The sequence below is a fragment of the Chaetura pelagica genome, unplaced genomic scaffold (assembly GCF_000747805.2).
Source record: "Chaetura pelagica isolate M959 unplaced genomic scaffold, ChaPel_1.0 scaffold105, whole genome shotgun sequence".
Classification (NCBI taxonomy): Eukaryota; Metazoa; Chordata; class Aves; order Apodiformes; family Apodidae; genus Chaetura; species Chaetura pelagica.
The window spans coordinates 2,430,692-2,451,669 of NW_009953393.1; the positions used below are offsets into that span (position 1 = coordinate 2,430,692).

General features: G+C 37.7%; 1 protein-coding gene across 2 annotated transcripts; it reads left to right on the forward strand.

The window, feature by feature from the left end:
• The first annotated feature begins 3,857 nt into the window (after positions 1–3,857).
• On the forward strand, positions 3,858–14,812 carry SPG20 (spastic paraplegia 20 (Troyer syndrome)). 2 transcript variants are annotated; one of them, XM_009998334.1, is made up of 8 exons: positions 3,858–4,688; positions 5,765–5,962; positions 6,996–7,100; positions 8,801–8,930; positions 9,692–9,886; positions 10,686–10,844; positions 10,924–11,014; positions 14,435–14,812. In XM_009998334.1, the coding sequence occupies exons 1-8, from the start codon at positions 3,858–3,860 to the stop codon at positions 14,619–14,621; spliced, it is 1,896 nt and encodes a 631-aa protein (XP_009996636.1). In that variant the 3' UTR covers positions 14,622–14,812. The 2 variants fall into 2 exon arrangements, with proteins under 2 accessions (XP_009996636.1, XP_009996637.1); XM_009998335.1 differs by lacking the exon at positions 6,996–7,100.
• The last annotated feature ends 6,166 nt before the right edge of the window (positions 14,813–20,978 follow it).

Sequence of the window (20,978 nt, forward strand, 5' to 3'; positions counted from 1 at the left end):
AGAGTGTCCTACCTCTGTCAGTCAGGATATTTAATCCTCTTAATAAGCTTTAGGCTGTGTGTTTACCTTCTGGCAGTAAGATCCACCATTGAGCTGTATGTTTTTTAATATGCATTATTCTTTAATCAAGTAAGATTTGCTATTTCGAAGGAAGGATGGTCAGCCAGAGAGTTGAAATGTAAGCTTACAGTATAAGATTGAACTCAAGTTTTATTGTTGCACTGTAGCCTCCCGTGGCTGAGTTACTTAAAACCACAGGGTATAAGTGTACTGATAAATGGAAAAGGGCCAAAGAATGAGTTTGAGCATGGAATTGATCTGTGATTACAATACCTGTTAACTCTTTTCTTAGCTCTGTTTTAGACCAGCTTTCTCCAAGATAAGTTCCTCTAAGTCTTACTTAGTACAAAGTAGTACAGATCTGGGCCAATTCGTATTCACTGTAGCACCAAAGGTTAGTTTGCAGCATTCTCATATTCAGTAAAATACACTTTGCCATTCATTCCAGCTTTAAAACAGAGGAAATAAGACTCTGCATTGTACAGAAATGGCTTACAGATAAATATTAAAAAATGCAGGGCACTTAAATACTATATTTAGGTCATACACTGAAAATAATGACTATCTTCCCTGAATGTGATCAGATTGCTACTTAAATGTTCTGTGTCAGGGAATAATTCTTGTGTTCTGAGGGAGCAATCCAGTTGGCTTACTTAATATATACCATCCATTATTTTGTATTCAGTGTAATAAATTAATGAGAATGAATTAAATTCAGCTCTTCAGGCTGACTTTTAGTTAACTTGTATTAAAGTGCACTGTGAATTTCTTCTTCCACTTCCAAGTACTTAGCCACCCAAATGCATAGTTTGGTTGTAACTATATGTACATATACTGCAAAATTGGGATGTTCCAAACAATCAAGAGATGAGCTGAAGCACTCCCATTCTCCTGAGTTGCTGAGCCAGCTTTTCTATCTCTCCCATGCACAGCCACACGCTCATGGTGTGTGTGTACACAGATACATGCTGACGTCTCTATTTTCCTACAGACCTTTTTAGTGTCAATAAAGCCTGAGCTTTAGCAAGAACAGTGGTGTTGACAGTATGACGACCATACAGTACAAAAAGTGAATTAATTCACTATAAGCTTGAAATATAGCTATGACTTTAGGATTTTACTTGATGTCTCTTTTTGTTAATACTAATAATGGCTAGCAAGAATTCTTGAAAATCTGTAAACTATATTTGCCTTAGCCTCTCCCAGCAAAAACAAATAAAACCATGGAGCAAAGTAGATTATGGTCCTGTAATTGTGTTCACACAAATTACTTGGTTACTTAAAGCCTTAAGAAGGGATTTGTTTCAGAATTGCTTTCACAGGCATTAAATAAGTCAAAACACTAAAATTTTGCACACGAAGAGGTAAACTCTTAGGTTAAACAGTCATTCTTCTCAATGCCTTCTGTGTTTTGGAAACAAATAATTTTAAAACCAGAGTTCTTTACACCTTTATACTACTCTTCAAAGGAAAAATAGGTTTTTCATTAGTAAATACAAGTGTTGACACAAACTGATGTGGTTTGGGAGTCCCTGGTTTTTTTTGCTATTGAGTAATTAGATTATTCATGTCTTAAATGCTTAATGTCCAGATAATAAAATACTACATGGTCAAGTATAATCTTTCACTTAAGGATCCAGCTGTATTTGCAAACTTGTTAGAATTCTTTTCAATTACTTGCATTATAATTGCTTCCTGAACAGTCAGAAGGATGCGTGTAACTTCTAAACTTGATGGCCTTGGTGGTTATTACATATACACTTATTTGTATGCTAGTGTTGTTCTTCAGCCTAAGTTAAAGATGTTGAGCCTATTAGCAGTAAATGATGCAGTCAATCAGAAAAATCTCCTCTAGCCCAAGATTAATTTCTCTGCTACATGATGGGGAATGGACAGGGAACCTGGTGGCTTGGAATGCTGGTGATCTGTGACATGTGGGCTGCCTTCTCAAGCCATCCCTGTCATGTTCCTAGCTACATGTCTGTTGTTGGACTGAAATGCATCTTGTCTCTTGCATCAAATTAGATTCTGTCCAATTTTGTCAGGATTGTAAAAATATAGATGGTGTTTCACATTAGATGGTAATTCTGTTATGTGGCTGCAGATGCATCAGTCATGTTTGCTACCTGTATTTTGATCATAAAGGATCTAGGAGTACAACATGACATTCTTTGTCTCTTTAAAATTCTTTCATGACCTGCACTTCTTAAGCTTCTCTGTGTTTGTTGGAGTAGAGAGAGGATATTTTCCAGATTATATATATATTTTATTTTTTTTTAATTGATAGACTAAAACAAGAAGGGACATGAAATAAACTTAGGTACTGTGTAGGAATTTTAATAAAAATTTGAATTTCAGTGGTTCTTCTCTCCTGATTTACTTTCTTCTTTTCATCCACTTTATTTATAGACACTAATCCAATCTTTTGGTTTATTGGTTTAGTAAGTCAAACTGTCTAGGATAAAGAAAAGTAATTGATTGACCAGAAAATTTCAGTGGCCTTCTGCATGTCTCTTTGTGTTCTGGTGCAGCTTTCTTGAATGTGGCTCAGCATTGTGCAAGGTCCCACCAGGAGCTTTGTACAGTGGTATTAAGGCTACTGTGTATGTAACAGAAGTATTTTTCTTTTCACATTTTAGTTTTCTATAGTTTTCTATAGTTTTAGTTTTCATGTTTTCTATAGCTTAGTCACTGTGATTGACAGATGTGTGTAGGTTTTCCTCCTTTAGTTCATCCGGCTTACAGCACAGAATAATTGTTTTTCTTACAAATGCATACTCTTTCATTTTCAAATGGTATCCCATTTTTGTTGTCCATGATCATTGTTCTTTTCTGAATTGACAGTGCCCCTCAATGTTGTCAGCAAAAAAGCCTCACTGGAATTTTTTTTACATTGTGTGCTGTAGGCACTTATTGTAGCCCAAGTATTATTTGTATTTGCTGCAGTTGGCCAAGCCTGAAAAGTCACATTCATTTAAAATAATGATTTTTACACATTTTAAAGTTGAAATAAACCTGTTGGATTCTCTTCTGCTCTTCAGTTGTTGAAATACATATGAGGCTGTTTGAGGAATACATTCCAAAACAGAGATAGAATGTGCAATAGAATAGATAGAATGTACCTACTGGTAGTTCAGATTTTTGTCACCTGAGGAGCAAGGATGGGAAAATGCCAATTGTCTTTCTCGTGTTATGAACACTGTAAAGGAAATAAGTAATTCCATTTTCATTCTGCAAGGCATAGCTTTAACTGTTCAAAGTATTTCTTCCCAGTTACATATTGATCTTGCAGTCTATCAAGATTTAAGTCTGAGTACTTTCCCTTAAATAATTTACATTTAAAAATACTGAATTTATAAGTTTATTTAGATAGACAAAATGTTAGCTGAATTTTTAGTGCTCTAGAGATTGTTTTGAAAATATTATAAAAAGTAAAATTACTTTGTTGTTGTTTTTTTACTCCATCATTTGCTACTGATCTTAATACTTTTTTAAGACTGAGAGCTTAGTATCAGGCATATTAATATTCTTCTGATGCTTAACTTTTAAGAAATACCTGTTTGTAACATAACGAGATGTGATGCTTGTAGAGTTGACTTGGAATCATGTCTTCTAAAATCTGAAGGTTAATATGAGATAACTGTAGTGTACCAGACACTATAACAAGCAACTAGATAGCTTTCTGCAAATACACAGAGTATAGTCACTGTTAGAAATCAATTAGAAGACATTATATTCTAAGGTAAAATTTGGCTTCATCTGTGAATACTCCTACTAATCTATTCTAATTTGCAGTAATGGAACCACTACAGGAACCAGTTGTGCAAGAAGATGCAAATATTAAAGCTATTAATGAAGAGTACAGGAAGGCCTTTATTTTTATCAGTAAAGGACTGAATACAGATGAACTGGGTCAGAAGGAAGAGGCAAGAGAGTATTATAAGCAAGGACTTGAACATTTGCTCCGAGGAGTTAGCATTCCATCACAGGGTCCTGCATGTGTAGGGTCCAAGTGGGAGTCTGCCAGGCAAATGCAGCAGCAGATGAGAGAGACCCTCCAAAATGTTCACGCTCGACTTGGCCTTCTAGAACAAAATACTCCACCTGTACAAGCTAGTCCTTCTGCAGTGGATGTGCCTGCTGGGGTGCCCAAGTTGTACCCATCCATTCCTTCCAAAGAAAAGCAAGAAAGACCTCCAGCTCCTAAATCTCTGTTTGTACCAAGTCAGCCACCTGCAGCAGATGGAAACATTGCAATGGTGAGCCAGGGGCAAATTCCAGCTATGAGTCCATCATCTGCAAAACCTCTTTGTCTGCCGAATGAAGCACCTCCTGCCTACACACCTCAAGCTACCAATGGCCATTTTACTGTGTCTTATGGCACAGACTCTGGGGAGTTTTCTTCTGTAGGTGAGGACTACTACAGGAAGTGTACTCAGCCTCCGCCCCTTGAAAACCTGGGAGTGGATGCAGATGAGCTGATTATGATTCCCCAAGGAGTACAAATATTCTTTGTGACTCCCGATGGGCAGGTTAGTGCTCCTTCATATCCTGGATATCTACGCATTGTGAAGTTCTTGGACACAGATGGTGAGGCATCCCAGAATCGTCCGCCTGCGTTTCTTCAGGTAACAAGAAAACAAATTTTTCCTTTAATTAAATTTCAAGAGCTGTCATAAAACTTTAAGAGGTGATCTTCTTAAACATGTGGTCTTCTGAGCCTAAATATCTCATTGATAATACGAATGATGTAGCTGTCGGAATTATGGTTTTTTGCAAACATACACTATGACTTTTTCTGTGAAAATTACCTGTCTTTCCAAGGTAGTCAATTACTGACTGTTCTGGTGAATTTTGTTTTCTAAAGGAGTTGACTTAATATTTCTTTTCATAAATTCACCTTCCCTTTCCTCACCTAGAAAAACCAGGTTGATTCAATTATTGTAGCATGTCAGTGTAAAAGGAGGTTGTGCACTGCCCACTTTGGTCTCAACCAGTGGTAAGGTATTACAGTTAGGACAACTGATAAATCTGGAATTTGAGGGCCCATGTTTAATCTGGACTGTTAACTACAAATAAGATGCATTATTTGGATTTTTTTCAGTTAATTCTTGCTTCATGTGGGCATTTTCTGTAACGTTTGTGTTTCTGGCCTTGTTACTGACTTCAGAATCTCCTTGTTGCTGCAAAGATTGGCTGTTGAAAATCTAAGGAGTGAAGGGGCTTGGAGGAACAAATAAAAACTGCTTCCTGGTTTTGGGTCTGCTGGTTCACCTCCACCAGTCTTCAACAGTCTGCCAGTGTCAGCCATATGTTCTCCTTATCCTATCATATAAACCTGTCCTGAGATTTACAGGAAGTTACAGGCACTGTGAATCCTGACTTGTTTGGCAGTACTTTTCATCTGCCTCTACTCCTAGGCCTCAAGAATAGGCCTCAGTTAAGGGGCTACAAGCCTGAAATACAGTCCTGTGAAAATTAGTATTTTCACTATATTAGACTGTCAGAGCTAATCAAGAATTGTATTTCCACAGTCATGTGGGTTGTTTTTTCTGGTTGGTTGTTTTTTTAAGATGACATAAAGCTTTTTTATTTTTCTTATTCAGCTTTATGGAAATTAAGTTTTTTGTGCTTATCAATACATTCTCCTTGCCTTTCTTTTTTAAAAAATCCTTTAATTCCTTTATGTACTTATCTTTTGTAGGTTTGTGACTGGTTGTATCCTCTAATGTGTAACCAGTCTCCCGTTCTGTGCTGCAATACTGGAGTCTACATGTTCCCTGACACAATGTCCCAGATACCAGGGTCTTATGTGGGAATAGTGCTGTCTTCGGAACTTCCAGCAGCTGACAGAGAGCTCTTTGAGGATCTCTTAAAACAGATGTCTGACCTTCAGATCCAGGTAAATTCCCGGCCTGCCTCTTTTAAGCCAATAAGGAAAGGTGCTAATCATCAGTACATTTTCCCATTTACATTTAGTTGTGTAAAACAGCCAGGTTGTGTGTCTTGCTTGGTAACCTCACCAGTGAGAAATAGATGAAGTCGCCAAGATTAAGCAACCTAGTAATGAAACTGTAGGCTCTGTGAGATGGAATGACAAATTTAAAAATACTTAATTGTAAGCACAGCATGGAATCTGAGACTATTTTGCATATTTCCTGTAATTTTTCTATAAAAGAACATGAAATTAAATTTTCTGATGGGATAAAGTCTGTTTTTTTCCAATGAGTGTGTCCATACAGGTGCACACTGTCTGGGTAGTTTTGATTATACCATTCTTGGAATATTGAGCTGAAATGTGTTTACAGTTCCAAAATATGAAGCTGCTTCAGAGAAGACCTTTTAATATAGTGTGTACCTCAAAAATCTGCCTTCAAATGGGATCTCAAAATAGATAAGTCTGGTGCCTTACTGCTGTAAGATATTAACTGATAGAGAAAATAGAAAAAAAATATAAACCAACATAGTTTAACAAAGGTGCAATAAGATAGTGACTGTCAACAAGGTGTAAATACTGTTGTGTGAGCACTGGACCACCATTTCAGGAGGAATGCTAGTCAATAACTACTTAAAAGCTCACAGCAACATTGTATTTTTAAATGAAAGATACAATCGAATGAAAGATACAATCGCCAAGACTTGAATGCAGTGATGATGAAGGACCCATTTGCAGTATGCCTTATGGCTGGAGTTCTGCTATGTTAGAAATCCTGTTGATTCCCTGTTCTGCAGGGAATTTCACTAGCACAGGAGGCCACTAATTTTTCCTTCCCAGGGAAAAGTACTAGAGAATTAGGTGTTGTTTCAGTGCAGGACTTCATGGATAAAATTCTGTAACCTTCCTGCGTAGAAGTAGCTCAAATTGGAATCTCATTAGTTGCCTGTTGTCCTAAAATGCCATGTTTTTGTTAATGTTCCCTGATACAATGTCACAGGTGCCAGGATCCCATCAGAAAGTAGGGTTACCTTCAGAGCTCCCAGCAGCTGAGAAAGTGCATTTTGAAGATAAATTTAAACAGATGTCTGGCCACAAAGTCCAGGTAAATTCCAGGACAGTGATTCCAGAATTTTATAGTCACTGAAACACTTTAGAACTGAGATTCTAGACTTGGTTGAGTGTTTTTTTAATTTGTTTTTGTTTGTTAAAAGATGGCTTGATTACTGCAGGCTGCCACATTTTGCAAATTAGTAGCAGATTTCTGGAGCTGTAAAAAAATTTGTAATAGAGCAAATACTGCAAAGCCTAGTCTGTTGCCCATTTAAGGTATCTGTTTTTTATAGTACTCATGAGGATCTAATTAGCAAGTATATTTAATGTAATTATAGTCACCTGTCTTTTTGGACAACTTATGTCTACTTCTTTGCAAAGTCCTTAGAAATCTCATTGAATGTGTTTCTACATAATGACCCAAAGTGGTGTAAGTAAAATATATCTAGAGCATAGTTTAGTTTCTTGTGGTGGTGGTGGTGGTTTCTTAGTTGTAGCTGTGTTTTAAGGTCATTTCTCCTGCCCAGGCCTCAAATTGTTTTGGTCAAAGGCTAAGGATGTTTCTTAAACCTGAGATTTTGCACTCATCTCAAGCAGTAAATGAAGATACAATACAAATCAGTGATGCATTGTTAACCTAGCACCTTGCCAAGACTCAACATACTCTTTTCTGTTAATGTTGCAATTGTTTTGTTTTACTGACACAGCTGTCTTTATGCAATACAATATTTTGTATTTCCAGTAAAAATTTCAGAGGAATCCAAGGATTCCATGCAATATGAAGTGCTATTCAATACTGTGTTGCATTCTGTTCATAAGTTTCATCTATTAATGCCTTCATATAGACTCTTCTAGACTGAAGAAAAAAGGTTTTCTTACTGTCCCTCATTAACTAGAAGTGTTTTCAATAATTGAAATTTTTTTTTTACTTTTACATTGGAGAAGTCTTAAAAATAGAATCCTAGCCAAAGCCTAAATCTATTACAATTATTTTGCTTTCTGTAATTAAAGTCTAATTACACATTTTCTGTGAGCTGTCCAATGTTGCACTTTTTAGAAACACTAACCAGACTGTGGTGGTCATTGCTATGTTTGAATAATCAACATCTACTCCAGAATTACTAGTGTTTGACAAGTAATCACACTGAACCTATGAACCCCATGTTGAATGGGAAGCAGTATGAAGAACAGCTTCATGGGTTCCTTGGCTGTGCCAGTCTGCAAAAGCATTGCAGCACATAGGATGAATAATCTCCTTTATTTTTGAACTTGAGAGGGAAAGATGAGGAGCAAAACAACCAGAACAGCTGTATTCTTTTAGTGCAGCTGGACTTTCAGACCAAATACTGCAGTTGCTTTACTGAATAACAACAGAGTTGGCTTCCCTCTGAGAAGATAAAAATGATAGATGGGCAAGTCTCATATCTTTATTGATAGTTAATCTGTACTGTAAGTTTTCCTTACTAAATTACCTGACCTCATGGCCACATTGGTGTGAAATCTTTTCATTGTAACTGGATGAAGAAAGTGTACAGAAAATGCTAGACTCCTATACTCTCTGATGTGTTTTTTTAATACATAGTATTTCTGTGAAAGTAATTGAATAACAAATTTCCATTGAATTTCTGTACATTTACTGAAGGAATACTCAGTGTGAGCATTTCCTGATAATGGACCTGTATGATAATATCTAAAACAGAAATCCCGATATGTTGCAAAACAGATTCTCAGGTGCTTATTTTCACTTAATAGCCTTCAGAAGCCTCTAGTGATGCAGTTAACTTGTCTCAGACTGTACATATCCAACCACAACCTGAAGGAGTGGAAAATGAGAAAGAGTTGCCAGAATGGAGTGAGAAAGTCGCCCATGGAATCTTGTCAGGTACTGTTGTAAAAAGAGAATTGTGTTGATACTCTGTGAGTATCATTTAAACAGTGTTTTTACCTAAATGGATATGTGCTGAGTGGTTATAAGTAGTTGTTTGCCAGTTCTGGTTGTAATCATCTAAAGGATACTTTGGTGGGCTTTGTGAAAACAGTGCAGAATATAAATCCATTGCTGCCAGTCTTGTTCATTGCAAATGAGTTGGGCTCCTTATTTGATGATATATTAGGATATTGCCCCCTGTGACTCAAACTACTATGTTAGAACAATTTTAGTCCTGTATGAGCAGTTACATTAAAGCAGGCATCTATTGCGATTTCTGCAGCAATTTTTTTTTTTTCCCTGAGAAGCTTTGGAGTATACTAATGATCACCACGTGATTGTAATAAATATGAATCTACTAGGAGAGGGAAAGGACTGGTTGTACATTTGCAGAATGTTTATGGCATTGAGAAGTGCAGTTCTATCACTTCTGAACCAGCTGGGGCTTGGCTACGTATTACAAAACTGAATACATGTATTAAGCTGACATTTGATCCAGTGCTTGCTGTATGAAACTTAAATAAAGGGAACTGAAAACATGGGTGGTGTAAGAGCAGAAATCACTGCAGGAATTCTGCTTAGGAAAGAGTATAATTGCAGACTGTGCCATCAGGAATGTTTCTAAAGTCAGTGTTGCAGAGGCAGAGGAGGGAAAGCTGTAGGAATCATAGTCTGTAAATTCTTACATTCTAATACACACAATTTTTGCCTTGAAGGTGCATCTTGGGTGAGCTGGGGCCTAATGAAAGGAGCAGAATATACTGGTAAAGCTATCCACAAAGGAGCTTCTAAACTGCGAGAACACATTCAACCGGAAGAAAAACCTCTGCAAGTCAACCCAACTGTATCAAAGGGGCTTCATGTAGCAAAACAGGCTACTGGAGGAGCTGTGAAAGTCAGCCAATTCTTAGGTAAAAATTTCCATTCCATGGTGTATATTTTTGCCTTAAATAGTAAATATTCTGTAAAATGAGAGCAGTTTTCTCTACCCACTGAATACAGGAAGGACTGGCCTGCAATAATCTGTTTATTCTTAAGTTGATAACAATGTATTTTAAAGCTGTACTGTTACTGTTGGTTAATATAGTAGTGCTAGTGAACGTGTGTGCGTGGTTTTAAATATGCACACCTGAAGCAAGTCTATTGGCCTGTGTATAAACTTCCACTTGGAAATGGTTTGGTGTTTAGAGGTGCTTGGTAATCCTAGCAGCTCTCACTAATTTAATTCTGTTACTTATTTTCATTAATGTTTGTATGTAGTGTCTAGTGACTCTTCCAAGTTTAAAAGCAAATTGTGCTGGATGTTATAAAAATATTTGAAAAAGCTGGAATGATTGTAAGAAAGACTTCTCCCAGAGATAAGTCAGAAAAGAAACACAACTTGTTCCCTATTAGGGCTAACAAAGCAATGAAAACAGTTTCTTGAAATTAGAGAATGTGACGCGTATGTGTTTCTTCTAAAATGCTGTTTAGTCATAAGACCAACTTAACTAATTTCTTAGGAATTGGAGCTGTGCAGAATCTGAAAAATAAGATTGCTTCTCTGTCAGTTGGGTACTTTAGTGTGGATCAAAGTCTGTCTTTTAAATAATCATATTTAATTTATCATTCAGACTTCAGTGAAGCTTACTTTTCGTTAGAGTAAGGACTTTTAAAGAAAGTTGTTCTGTGTTATCACTAAATAATCTGCATACTGTTGTTTTATGGTAGTTGAGGGAGTGTGTTCTATAGCAAGCTGTGTTGGAAAGGAGCTGGCTCCACATGTGAAGAAGCACGGCAGCAAATTAGTTCCAGAATCCCTTAAGAAAGATAAAGATGGCAAATCGACTCTTGATGGTGCTCTGGTGGTGGCAGCAAGTGGAGTTCAAGGTAATAAAAATCGTTTATACTCTTTTTCATTACATACTTTTCAGTGCTATGAACTCAGATAAGCTGTTCATTTTTACAGGGTTTTCAACAGTATGGCAAGGTTTGGAAAGTGCAGCAAAGTGCATTGCTAAAAGTGTTTCAACAGAGACTGTAAAAACTGTCAAATACAAGTAAGTTATGTTTTTATTGGTTTCATCTTCTACAACATTGTCATTGTGTCTGAATACTAGGTAAAAAAAAAAAGATGGTGAAAGTGCAGGGAAGCAAACTGAAATGCCTGCTTTGCTCTAATTTTGCAACACATGATAAGCTGCTAAGTGCACAGTAATGAGCATCTCCTGTAAGTAAAAATATGAAATTAGTATATTACTGTGGTAAGTAATGTTTTAGCTCTCTTCTAGAAGCATTACAGCTGCAGACTATGTTGCAAATATTGTTCAGATTTGTATCTTTGCTGTACAGTATGGTGTCATTATGAAAAAAGTTACTGGTTTAAACATCTCATTCTGATCCTGAATTTATGTAAACTTAAGCAAATCTGAAGAAAAATGGCAGGACAGAATCAGCAGGTCTGAATAAAGTGAAGAGGCACAAAAAAAGAAAATTATATAAGGAAAGCTAAAGCATAAATACCAGTAATAGGATAGCCTTGTCTGCAAAATACAGATGTCCTTGGATAAAGATAGTGGGGGAAGAGGACAGTCATATTTGGTCTTTAGAGATGTTACTAAGAAGATGGAAAGAAAAAAGTTGAGTGCATGTACTGGAAGATGCTGTGAAGAGTAAGGGAATATAACGAAATAACTGCAAAAGGTATGAAATGCACCCCTCAAAAAAAGTGCAGTAAGTATAGCAGAGTGAAGAGTATGCAAAAACATGTAGGTGAAATGGAATCTGGGGTAAGTAGCACAACAGATCTTAAAAAGGATTACTTAAAGGGCATACAGGCTGCTGGCAGAAGGTAATATGTTAAGCATCAGCATACAGTAGTAAGTGGATCGGCATTCAGGCTTGTGTTGTGATGCATTTCAAATAGGAGGCTAGATAGTGCAGTTCTAGTCAGTGGTGCTTTATTGCTAATGTTTGTTTGCAGTCGGAATGTCAGGAGGTATTGCACTGGTACTCTTCACACATTTAGATTCATGTTTTTGTTTTAGATATAAAAATAGAAAATACAGAGATCAGCAATCAACAGACTCTAAGACTGAAAAACAAGTAATTAAATGTTGCAGTTAATTATAATTGAAAATATTTGATATTTGATTTTTAGAATATATATATATTCATGTATTAAAATTCTGCATAACATCTCTTTTGGAAGCTCGTTTCTGTTTCAGTGACAAAGATTTCTGACACTCAAAATGCTTCCATAAACAAGCTGAATTCCACTTAATGGAAACAAAGCTAAAGGAGCATCATTACATTGTCTCTAAAATAACAAAAACTGGCCGAAACTTAGCTTCAGTACCTTTGTAGATGAAATTATAACGAGATGCTCATCACACATGTATTGTGTATCAAAAATGGGGGAAAGCATAGGCCAACTTTTTTCTTAAAAGAAAAAGGAAGTTACAAATGATGCAGTTAAGACAGGCAAACTGAAAAAATCAATTATCAAATATTAATAAATTGTTAATCTAACTGTATTGGATCAGCAACAATCTTATTTAAATTTCACTGATGTATAAAACTGGCTTATGATGTTTCTGAGGTGAGTGAAAATAACTAATCAAATTGACAAATACTGCTCTTTTGCTGTGAGATTAATTGTGTGATCTGCAAATCAGGTGTTGGTCATTCAAGGCTGCTACTTTATCAGAGAATTAAAACCAAAACAAACCCCACAAATTATTTTAAATCAGTTTAATTCTTGGTTTCAGCCATTATGCCATGGCTGCTGTACTGATACTTCAGTAGTTTTCAGATTCTTTGATACTCTGTGTTTCTCTCTAGCCTTATTTTGAGATCCTCAAAGAAAGAAGTACAGAGAAAAAGGAACTCTGTTAACTGCTGGGATTCTGATACTGCCAGAAATGCTTCTCTTTGGCCTGGTTTGTCCAATTACAGCACTGTCTGGGGAAGTGTCTGGCTGCTTGGAATGGCTGGAGTTGCTGATTTTTACAGTGCTCTTATCCTCCTACAGTCTGCTCTTTCTACTGATGTAGATGTGTAACTTTCTTTACACTTGAGTATTTAATATGAGACTGCTGACTTCCCCCTAAAACATAAAGAAGCTGGACCCACAGCCCAGTGGAGAGACAGTTTTACCTCTTGGTAATTTTCAATAAATCCTCAATATAACTTTGAACCTTTTGGACTCAAATTATCCTCCTCCTGGCTCCCTCCCACCTTCCCCTTTGCTACTGGTTTGATTTCAGGTTAATTCAGATTAGTTTTTACTGCACAGTGGAATTTTTTTTGTAGGGACCTTTCTATATTTGAACATAGTTGTGTCAGCAATTCTTTGTACCTAGGAGATGGTGTAGACTGGGTTAATGTGCTTGAACCAGTAGTGCACCACCTCGGTAAGTCTGCTTCTGGGACTTTTGAACTAACATGCCAGTGTGGTGCTGTTACACCAAATACAGTGTCATATTATGCCAGGTAGACACAGGCAAAGGTGATAAAGGACAAGAAGTAGCCAAGCAGTATTCCGGCAGTGGTAGTACCAGCTGAGAGAAAATATGCCTGAGGTAATTCTAGACCTTTTTTCTGTAACAAGTGAGAAGGCAGGACAGTGTTTGTGCTCCCTCCTCCTGAGTAAATGGTACTGACTGAGAAGGTTCAAAGCTGCAAGAATCTAGCTGTGAGAACTTAAATGGGGCAATGGGAGTTTTACCTAAGAACATAGGTGAAAAAAGTACTTTGGGGTTATTGCACACATCTCCTGCCTCCCCTCACACTTCTTATCACAGTATCATTCTGGTTGGAAAAGACCTTCAAGATCATCAAGTTCAACCACTACCTTAACTCTGCCACATCCACCACTAAACCCTGTCCCCGGGCACCACATCTGTCTTTTTAGATGTCTCCAGAGATGGTGGCTTAGCCAACTCCTTAGACAGCCTGGATCACCAAGTCCAACTCCTGCCCCAGAACAGGAAAACCCCAAAGTTCACACCACGTCCCTGAGGGTGTTGTCCAAATGTTTCTTACATTGTCAGGCTTGGTGCCATTATTGCTTCCCTGAGGAACCTATTCCAGTGCTCCACCACCCTCTAGGTGAAGAATCTCCTAATGTGCAACCTAAACCTCCCTCTGCACATCTTCCTACCATTCCCATTATGGTTCTGTGGATAAGTCATCTACTCTTCAAAACTAGAGGGGAAGGAAGGAGAAATACAGGAATGTGGGTTGTTTTTTGCTGAAAAAGAGCAGAAACATACTGGTATCTTAAAAGAATAATTTGTCTGATAGAGGAGCAGTTCTTACTCAAATTGCTTAGTAATTTTTAATTTTAGTTTTTAAAAATTCAGGCTGTGTGCTTATTATTTGTTCTTGGTAATGGCTGAATTTTTGCTTTCAAAATAAATACTAATGAAAAGGACAATACTAAGTTATGTATCTATACAACTGCTGTCTTTCTCAAGGTACGGAGATGAGGCTGGCCATGCTACAGACAACGCTATGAATTCTGCAATCAATGTTGGTGTGACAGCATTTAACATTGACAATATTGGCATCAAAGCTGTTGTAAAGAGAACCGCAAAGGAAACGGGCCATGCTGTGTTAGATGAATATAAAATATTAGATAATGAGAAGAAGGATAAAAAATGAAAGCAATGAAAATTTTTTCAAGGCCTTATACTGCAGATGAAGCTTCCTATTTAGAACTTATTGTATTGCTAATCTGCGATTTAACACACTGTACTTTTCAATCGATTGTTAATTTGACATAAAATGTAAAAGTAGGGAAGGCAGATCTAGAAGGAAAAATGAAAGTTGTCTTAACTCGTTGGTCTATTTTGACCAAGGGTTTTCAGCAACTGGATAAAGGCTTTAGGCAACTGGAAGGACATGAATTTGCAGTTAAACTTGCCTCTGTAAGCACTTTTTCAAAATACAACACAGAATAACAGAATAATATAAAAATAATGAATATTTTTGTAATGCTTTATATTTGTAAAGAAGGTGGTGATGCAGAACAAGTAGGAATACTAATTCTGAAATAAACAGGACTACTAGTGTGTTTTTTTTTAAACTATTCTTAAGAGTTAGTTTTACTAAAACAGCCTTGTCTTAATATGCACTATAATAAGCTTTATGTTTTGTTGTTTTGTAGAGAAATTATCTTTTTGGCTTCCAAACAGCTAATTTTGTCAAAACTTTGTGTTAGAAGAAATGAAAGATGAACCTCAGGTAATTAGGTAGTTATTACCTTAAAAACTTTTTTTTTCCCCCAGCATATAAGCAAACCAAAGATATCAAGCATTTTTTTCTAAAAGAGAGGGTATTTACAACTCTAGAAAAATGTATTCTCCAGTTGACTCCATAAGGAATATACAATGATTCTTTGAGATTTTTATGTAGCGAGGATAAGTATGTTTTTGCATAAATTAGAAGTATTTTTCTGTAAAAACATTCTAGATAGAGGACATTATAGGAACTACTATGCATTCTGCACTTTTCATCCAGTCCAGAGATTGAGTATATATTATGGCCTCCTAATGAAAGACAGTATTTATTTGCTTCAAGAAGTAGTTCTAGCAGTCAGCATCTTTATTCCATTAAATTCACAGTTGCACAAATTATGCCTTTAAAGGGTACGAATATAAGACCTTTTAATGAAGAGATGTGGGTGGAATAAAATAGACGGTACTGTGTAGGCTTTTCATCCTGTTTGTAGTGCAGTGTGAAATAACTGTGTAGAACCTTTGAGATATTTTTACAGAGCTATTTACTTAACAGTTCACTATTGAGTTTTAAAGCTGCTTCATGTTCTAACACTAGCTGGACCTGCAGCAAATAGAACATTATCAATTTACATCTTATCTCCATTTCATATAAATGGAGAAAATAACTATAAATGCTTGTTAGCAAATGATACTTGGATTAGATTGAAAAAATACAGGAGATTATAGGTGCACATTTTGTGGTAACTACTGTACGTGTTTATGTAGGGTGAGAAATGTGGAACAAAAGGATCTAACCACTGAAAGTGTAACTTTGATTTATGGAAATAAAGATTAAATTAAAATTGGTTAGTCTTTGCTTGGCCTTTTTATGATGTGAAGCTACTGTATGGATCAGTGAGTAAAAAGACTAGGACTTTTGAAGTAATAAAAGAACAGTATTTGAGTATGTCTAAGAAACAAGCCCATAAATTAAGGCTTAAAATATTTCAAACCAAAACAGTTCATCAAAAGTACTTTTCAACAATTTTTGTTACCACAGTCAGTCACGTGCCTGCAAGTGTAACCAGGTTAAGGCTACTAATGACTTCACACCAGCAAAAGCATTTTTCTTGCTATGAACTGCATTTACAATAGAGATGTATTTTTGTCTTCCTCCTTTCTCCCATTTTGGTTGTGCATACAGCTCATGCCTTCCCGCAAATCAAGCACACCAAAGGAGATTTTTAATTACATTTATACACAGTAAGTTTCCAAGTTCATCCTCTTTATAGTGGTTGGTTAGTGATTAACATAATGTGTTTACATCACTATTTCTACTATCACGCATGCTCAGGGGAAGGGGTCTTTCTGACCTGGGGGGGGTGTGATTTTTAGTATTATAATGACATTACAATGAGCTCACTTCACCTAAAGGACACAGTATTGCAACTTACGCAGCTTTAACTGCCCCAGACTGGTTTAGCCATAAATCTTGACTTTGGTTCTTCTTCATCACCTCCTGCATTCCTTAGGTAGACCTCAAGTCTCCTCTGCCAGGTTGGTGATTTACATGAGACACTCTCTAAGCCTCTTGATTAATTGCCTTCTTCAAGGCCTGGTTATTGTAGGATGTCCTTGCTCAGTGCTGGTTGTGGTACTAATTCTGTGCCTGTCTGCAGTTTTAACTTGTGTATATATATATATATATATATATATTTACAGAATACATCTTACACAAAATAACCACATCATTTTAAACTTCTGAGTTATTTTTCAACAAGGTTATTACTTTCAATGATCTCTTAAGTCATTCTATGCCATCTCTGACATCTTCATTATTCTATAGGTATAAACCACTGCTTTTATCTCAAGTCCAAACTCCTGCATTTGAATGGATTCCTCTAGATTCTAAGGGTAGTTGCTTGGTTGAATGCTGATTCAGAAACAGTTTGGGATAGCCTATTTCTTAATACACCTTGACAAACTGTATCTGTAATCCTTTAAAAAGAATTGGTAAAACTACCTTCCAGTAAAAGTACCTTCCACCAAAACATACTGATGATTTCAGTTATTCCAATCACCATAGACTAGAAGGGACCTGCAGATGTTCTCGACTGTAGAGGTCTGTAGTCCACCCTCAAAACAGGTCCAGTTGGAGCAAAGAACTCTGCATCACTTCTGCTCATATTTTTATTATCTTCAAGGATGGAGACTCAACAATGTCTCTGGACAACCTTTGCAAGGTTTGCAGAGTGGAGGGGGAGAAGAACCTCCCTTGACCTGCTGGCCACACTGTTCCTAATACATCCCAAGATACTATTGGCTCTTTTGGCCATGAGGGCACATTGCTGTCCCACGGATAACTTGTTGTTCACCAGGACCCCAAGGTCCTTCTCCATGGGGCTGCTTTTGAGCAGGTCAACAACTAATCTATTTTATTCACTCTAGTTACCACTCTCAGCCTATACTGGTGCATGGGCTTTTCCCATCCCAAATGTAAGGCTTTGTTGGTTTTTTTTTGTGGAATTTCATGAAGTTCCTTTCAGTAGCCGGTTTCTCCAGGCTGTTCACTCTGCCTTGAAAGGCAGCCCTGCCCTCCTGCATAGTGATTGCTGCCCTCAATTCAGCAGCAGCAGCAAACTTGGGTGTGTGCTCATCCCTCCAAGTTGTGAGGAAATAATTAGGAGTACTGGCTCAGGTACTGATCCCAGAGTCAAGCAGTTGTAGTGCAGATCACCACACTTTAAGTCTGATGGTTCAGCCAATTTTCCAGGAACTTTACTTCCCAGTTATTCTATCTGTAGCACACCAATTTGGCTATAAAGGTGCTACGGGAGATTATATCAAAGTCCTTGGTAAAGGATATACCATCCACCAGTTTCCCCTTGTCCACACAGCCAGGCATCTTATCGTACTGTAGTTACTGCTGCTACAGAATTAGCTAACATGTAAAAAATAATTTCAGTCATACTCTAAATGTTTGTCTTCAGCAAGTGGTCTACCATGTTTTTAGGCAACTCTTGCTATTTACTGCTATTGTGTAATCTGAAGATATGTATTTAAGTATGAATTCTGTTTTCAAACCACACTGTTCTGATCAAGTTTACTACTTCTCATTAAAAATGTTAGTGTCAAAAATAACATTAAAAGCCTTAAAACAACTAGAGTGTATTTAGAGGTATCTACATGTAATTTTAAGTTATTTATTTGGAATAAAGAACTGGAGGAAAGCTCTTATGTGGTGCAAGTGTCACTATGTTATTGCTGTGATTGTTAAAAATATTGATGGTTTCAAGTTTTACCCATTCACACAACACCTCAGTCCACAAGACACTTTTGCTTTTGTCCCACTCCAACTTCCAAACCATCTGATGGACCATGCAGTTACACCTGTTGTCCTATGCCAACCTAACCCGTGTGGCCTGGGCTCATCCTCACGTGCACTGTGCCCCAGCTGCTATGTGCTTACCTAGCTAGGACACCTAGTAATCCATGAGTTGAGGGTGAGACCTGAAAGTATTCTAGAGAGGACGTCAAAGAAGTCTCCTGGGGCAGGGAGAGTACACTGTGGCTGGGATACAGTGCTCAGTTACCCTGTGCCCTCTGTTCTCAGACTTCCTGGTGATTCCAGGGATTTTCTGAGATCTCTGACTGAGCCCTCCAGTTTGAGAACTATTCAGGAGGCTGGTTAAGTTAATCTTGAAGCAGCTCCCAAAAACTGGTAACAAGAAAAATGGTTACTGGTTAACACCATGGATGTTAAGATTCAATACACTGAGTTAGTAATGAATGTTAACCTAGGTTCCTAGTCATTACTTAAAGTATTGGTTTGCTATGGAATGTGTTTTCAAGATGTTTCTTAAAAAGGTCGCATTCAGTAAATCCTGAAGGCAAAATGAGCATCTACATTTAAATGCAGTTACAGTGCAGCACTCTTCCAAATTTGTTTCTTGATTAAAGTATTTCAGACAATTTAGAATTCATACCACACCTCAAGTGGTAGTTCACTGATCAGGTGATTATATCAGTTATAACCTAAGACTGTAAAAAATAACCTCCTACTCTAATATATGTCAGACAAGTGAAATGAAAATTACTTTTTCTTGTTATGCTCAAGCTTCTCACTGTTCATTCCGCTGTTCTATCCACTAGATCTTGCTGGATTAGTAGAACAGCATGAGTAAGGTGGTAGATTGACCCAATCCAGTGTTACATACTGCCACCTTAGGACTAAGATCCGCAAAATTTCAGGGCAAACTTTTTTATGGCAATGCTGATTTATGCTATATTAAAGTAATAGGAAATACATAATCCTTGTTTTTAATTTTGAAAGGAGTGCTCGTTACTCAACAAGGTGTAGGGCTATTGCATGTGGCCTGTTGCTCGTGCGGCAGAATTACTTGAGTAACCGGAGAAACTTTTTTCTTTCAAATTGTGTCAGTAAAGCACAATTACAGCCTGTCTCCTTCCTGAGAAAACGAACAGTTTGTCTACGTGAGCAGTAGGTCCCATGAAATGATGAACTGATCTGCAAGCACACTAATCACTCCCATTTGCACACTAATCACTCCCATTTTCACCCTGTCCCTTGCATCAAGGCTGGTGATTTTCTGAGCACCTGAGAGCCACTTCTGCTCATTAACCAGAAGAAACTGAAAGTATTTTCCCTGATGTAAAGTTTTCTAGGTTTCATGAGCTGTACTGGCTTATTGGATAGATTCAACAATATCAGAGCTGGCAGTGAAACAGCCAGAGAAGATGACAGGAAGAGTCTGACAGAGGTGGTCCAGCTGTTGGAATAATTTAGTCTACCCCATAAAGCTTTACCTTGAGAAAGCCATGAACATATCTTAATTCCTTGTTTGGAAAATGCGACATCAAACATTTTAAAAAATGCAAACCTTTTCAAAATAATTTACATATTAGTCAGCATATATTGACTGACTCAATTGATGTGATCAATTATTAAGACCAATTATTCTAAGCTCTCCAGTCCTATCTCAAGTTAGGTACTTGCAAACTAGTTTATGCACAGCACAGGTGACCGTTACCAAGGGTAACATTCGACCAGGCCCTGCCATGCTGTGCTTGCCTTCACGTGAGTCAAAACATTTATTTAAAACTGTGCTACTTTCCATCTAAAAGAAGTGTTTTTAAAAAATCCGCACGTATTTGTTTTCCCCAGGTTGTTAAAAGTGTAGCACACCAACAGTTCATCCTATATGCTCAAAACTCTTTTAACTGGGCCAAAACTGTATTGTATTTAGAATCACAGAATGGTTTAGGTTGGAAGGGGCCTTTAAAGGTCATCTAGTCCAAAGCCCTGCAGTCAGCAGGGACATCTCCAACTACACCAAGTTGCTCAGAGCCCTGTCCAACCTGATCTTGAGTGTTTCCAGGGATGCAGCATTTACCACCTCTCTGGGCAACCTGCTCCAGCGTTTCATCACCCTCATTGTAAAAAATTTCTTCCTTAGTATCTAGTCTAAATCTACGTCCAGTTTAAAACCATTACCCCTTGTCCTATCATTACAAGCCCGTTCATTTCTGGTGCTGCCAAGCCACGTGCTGGGGACTTCTCTGGAGAGAAGCAAGAAAAACCCCACCGAACCAGGGGCTGTTGCAGCAGCGACTGGCGAGCGCTGGTACCAGCGCGGGCAGCCTGAACATCGCGGCACACGGTTCGGCCGCAGGAGGTGAAGACGAGGCGGCCTGCCAGGCGGGCCTTGCGCCCGGGCCCCGCTCGCGTCTCCCCCTCGCCGCTGTCCCTGGGCAGCGGGAGAGTCCCCGCGGCTGCGGA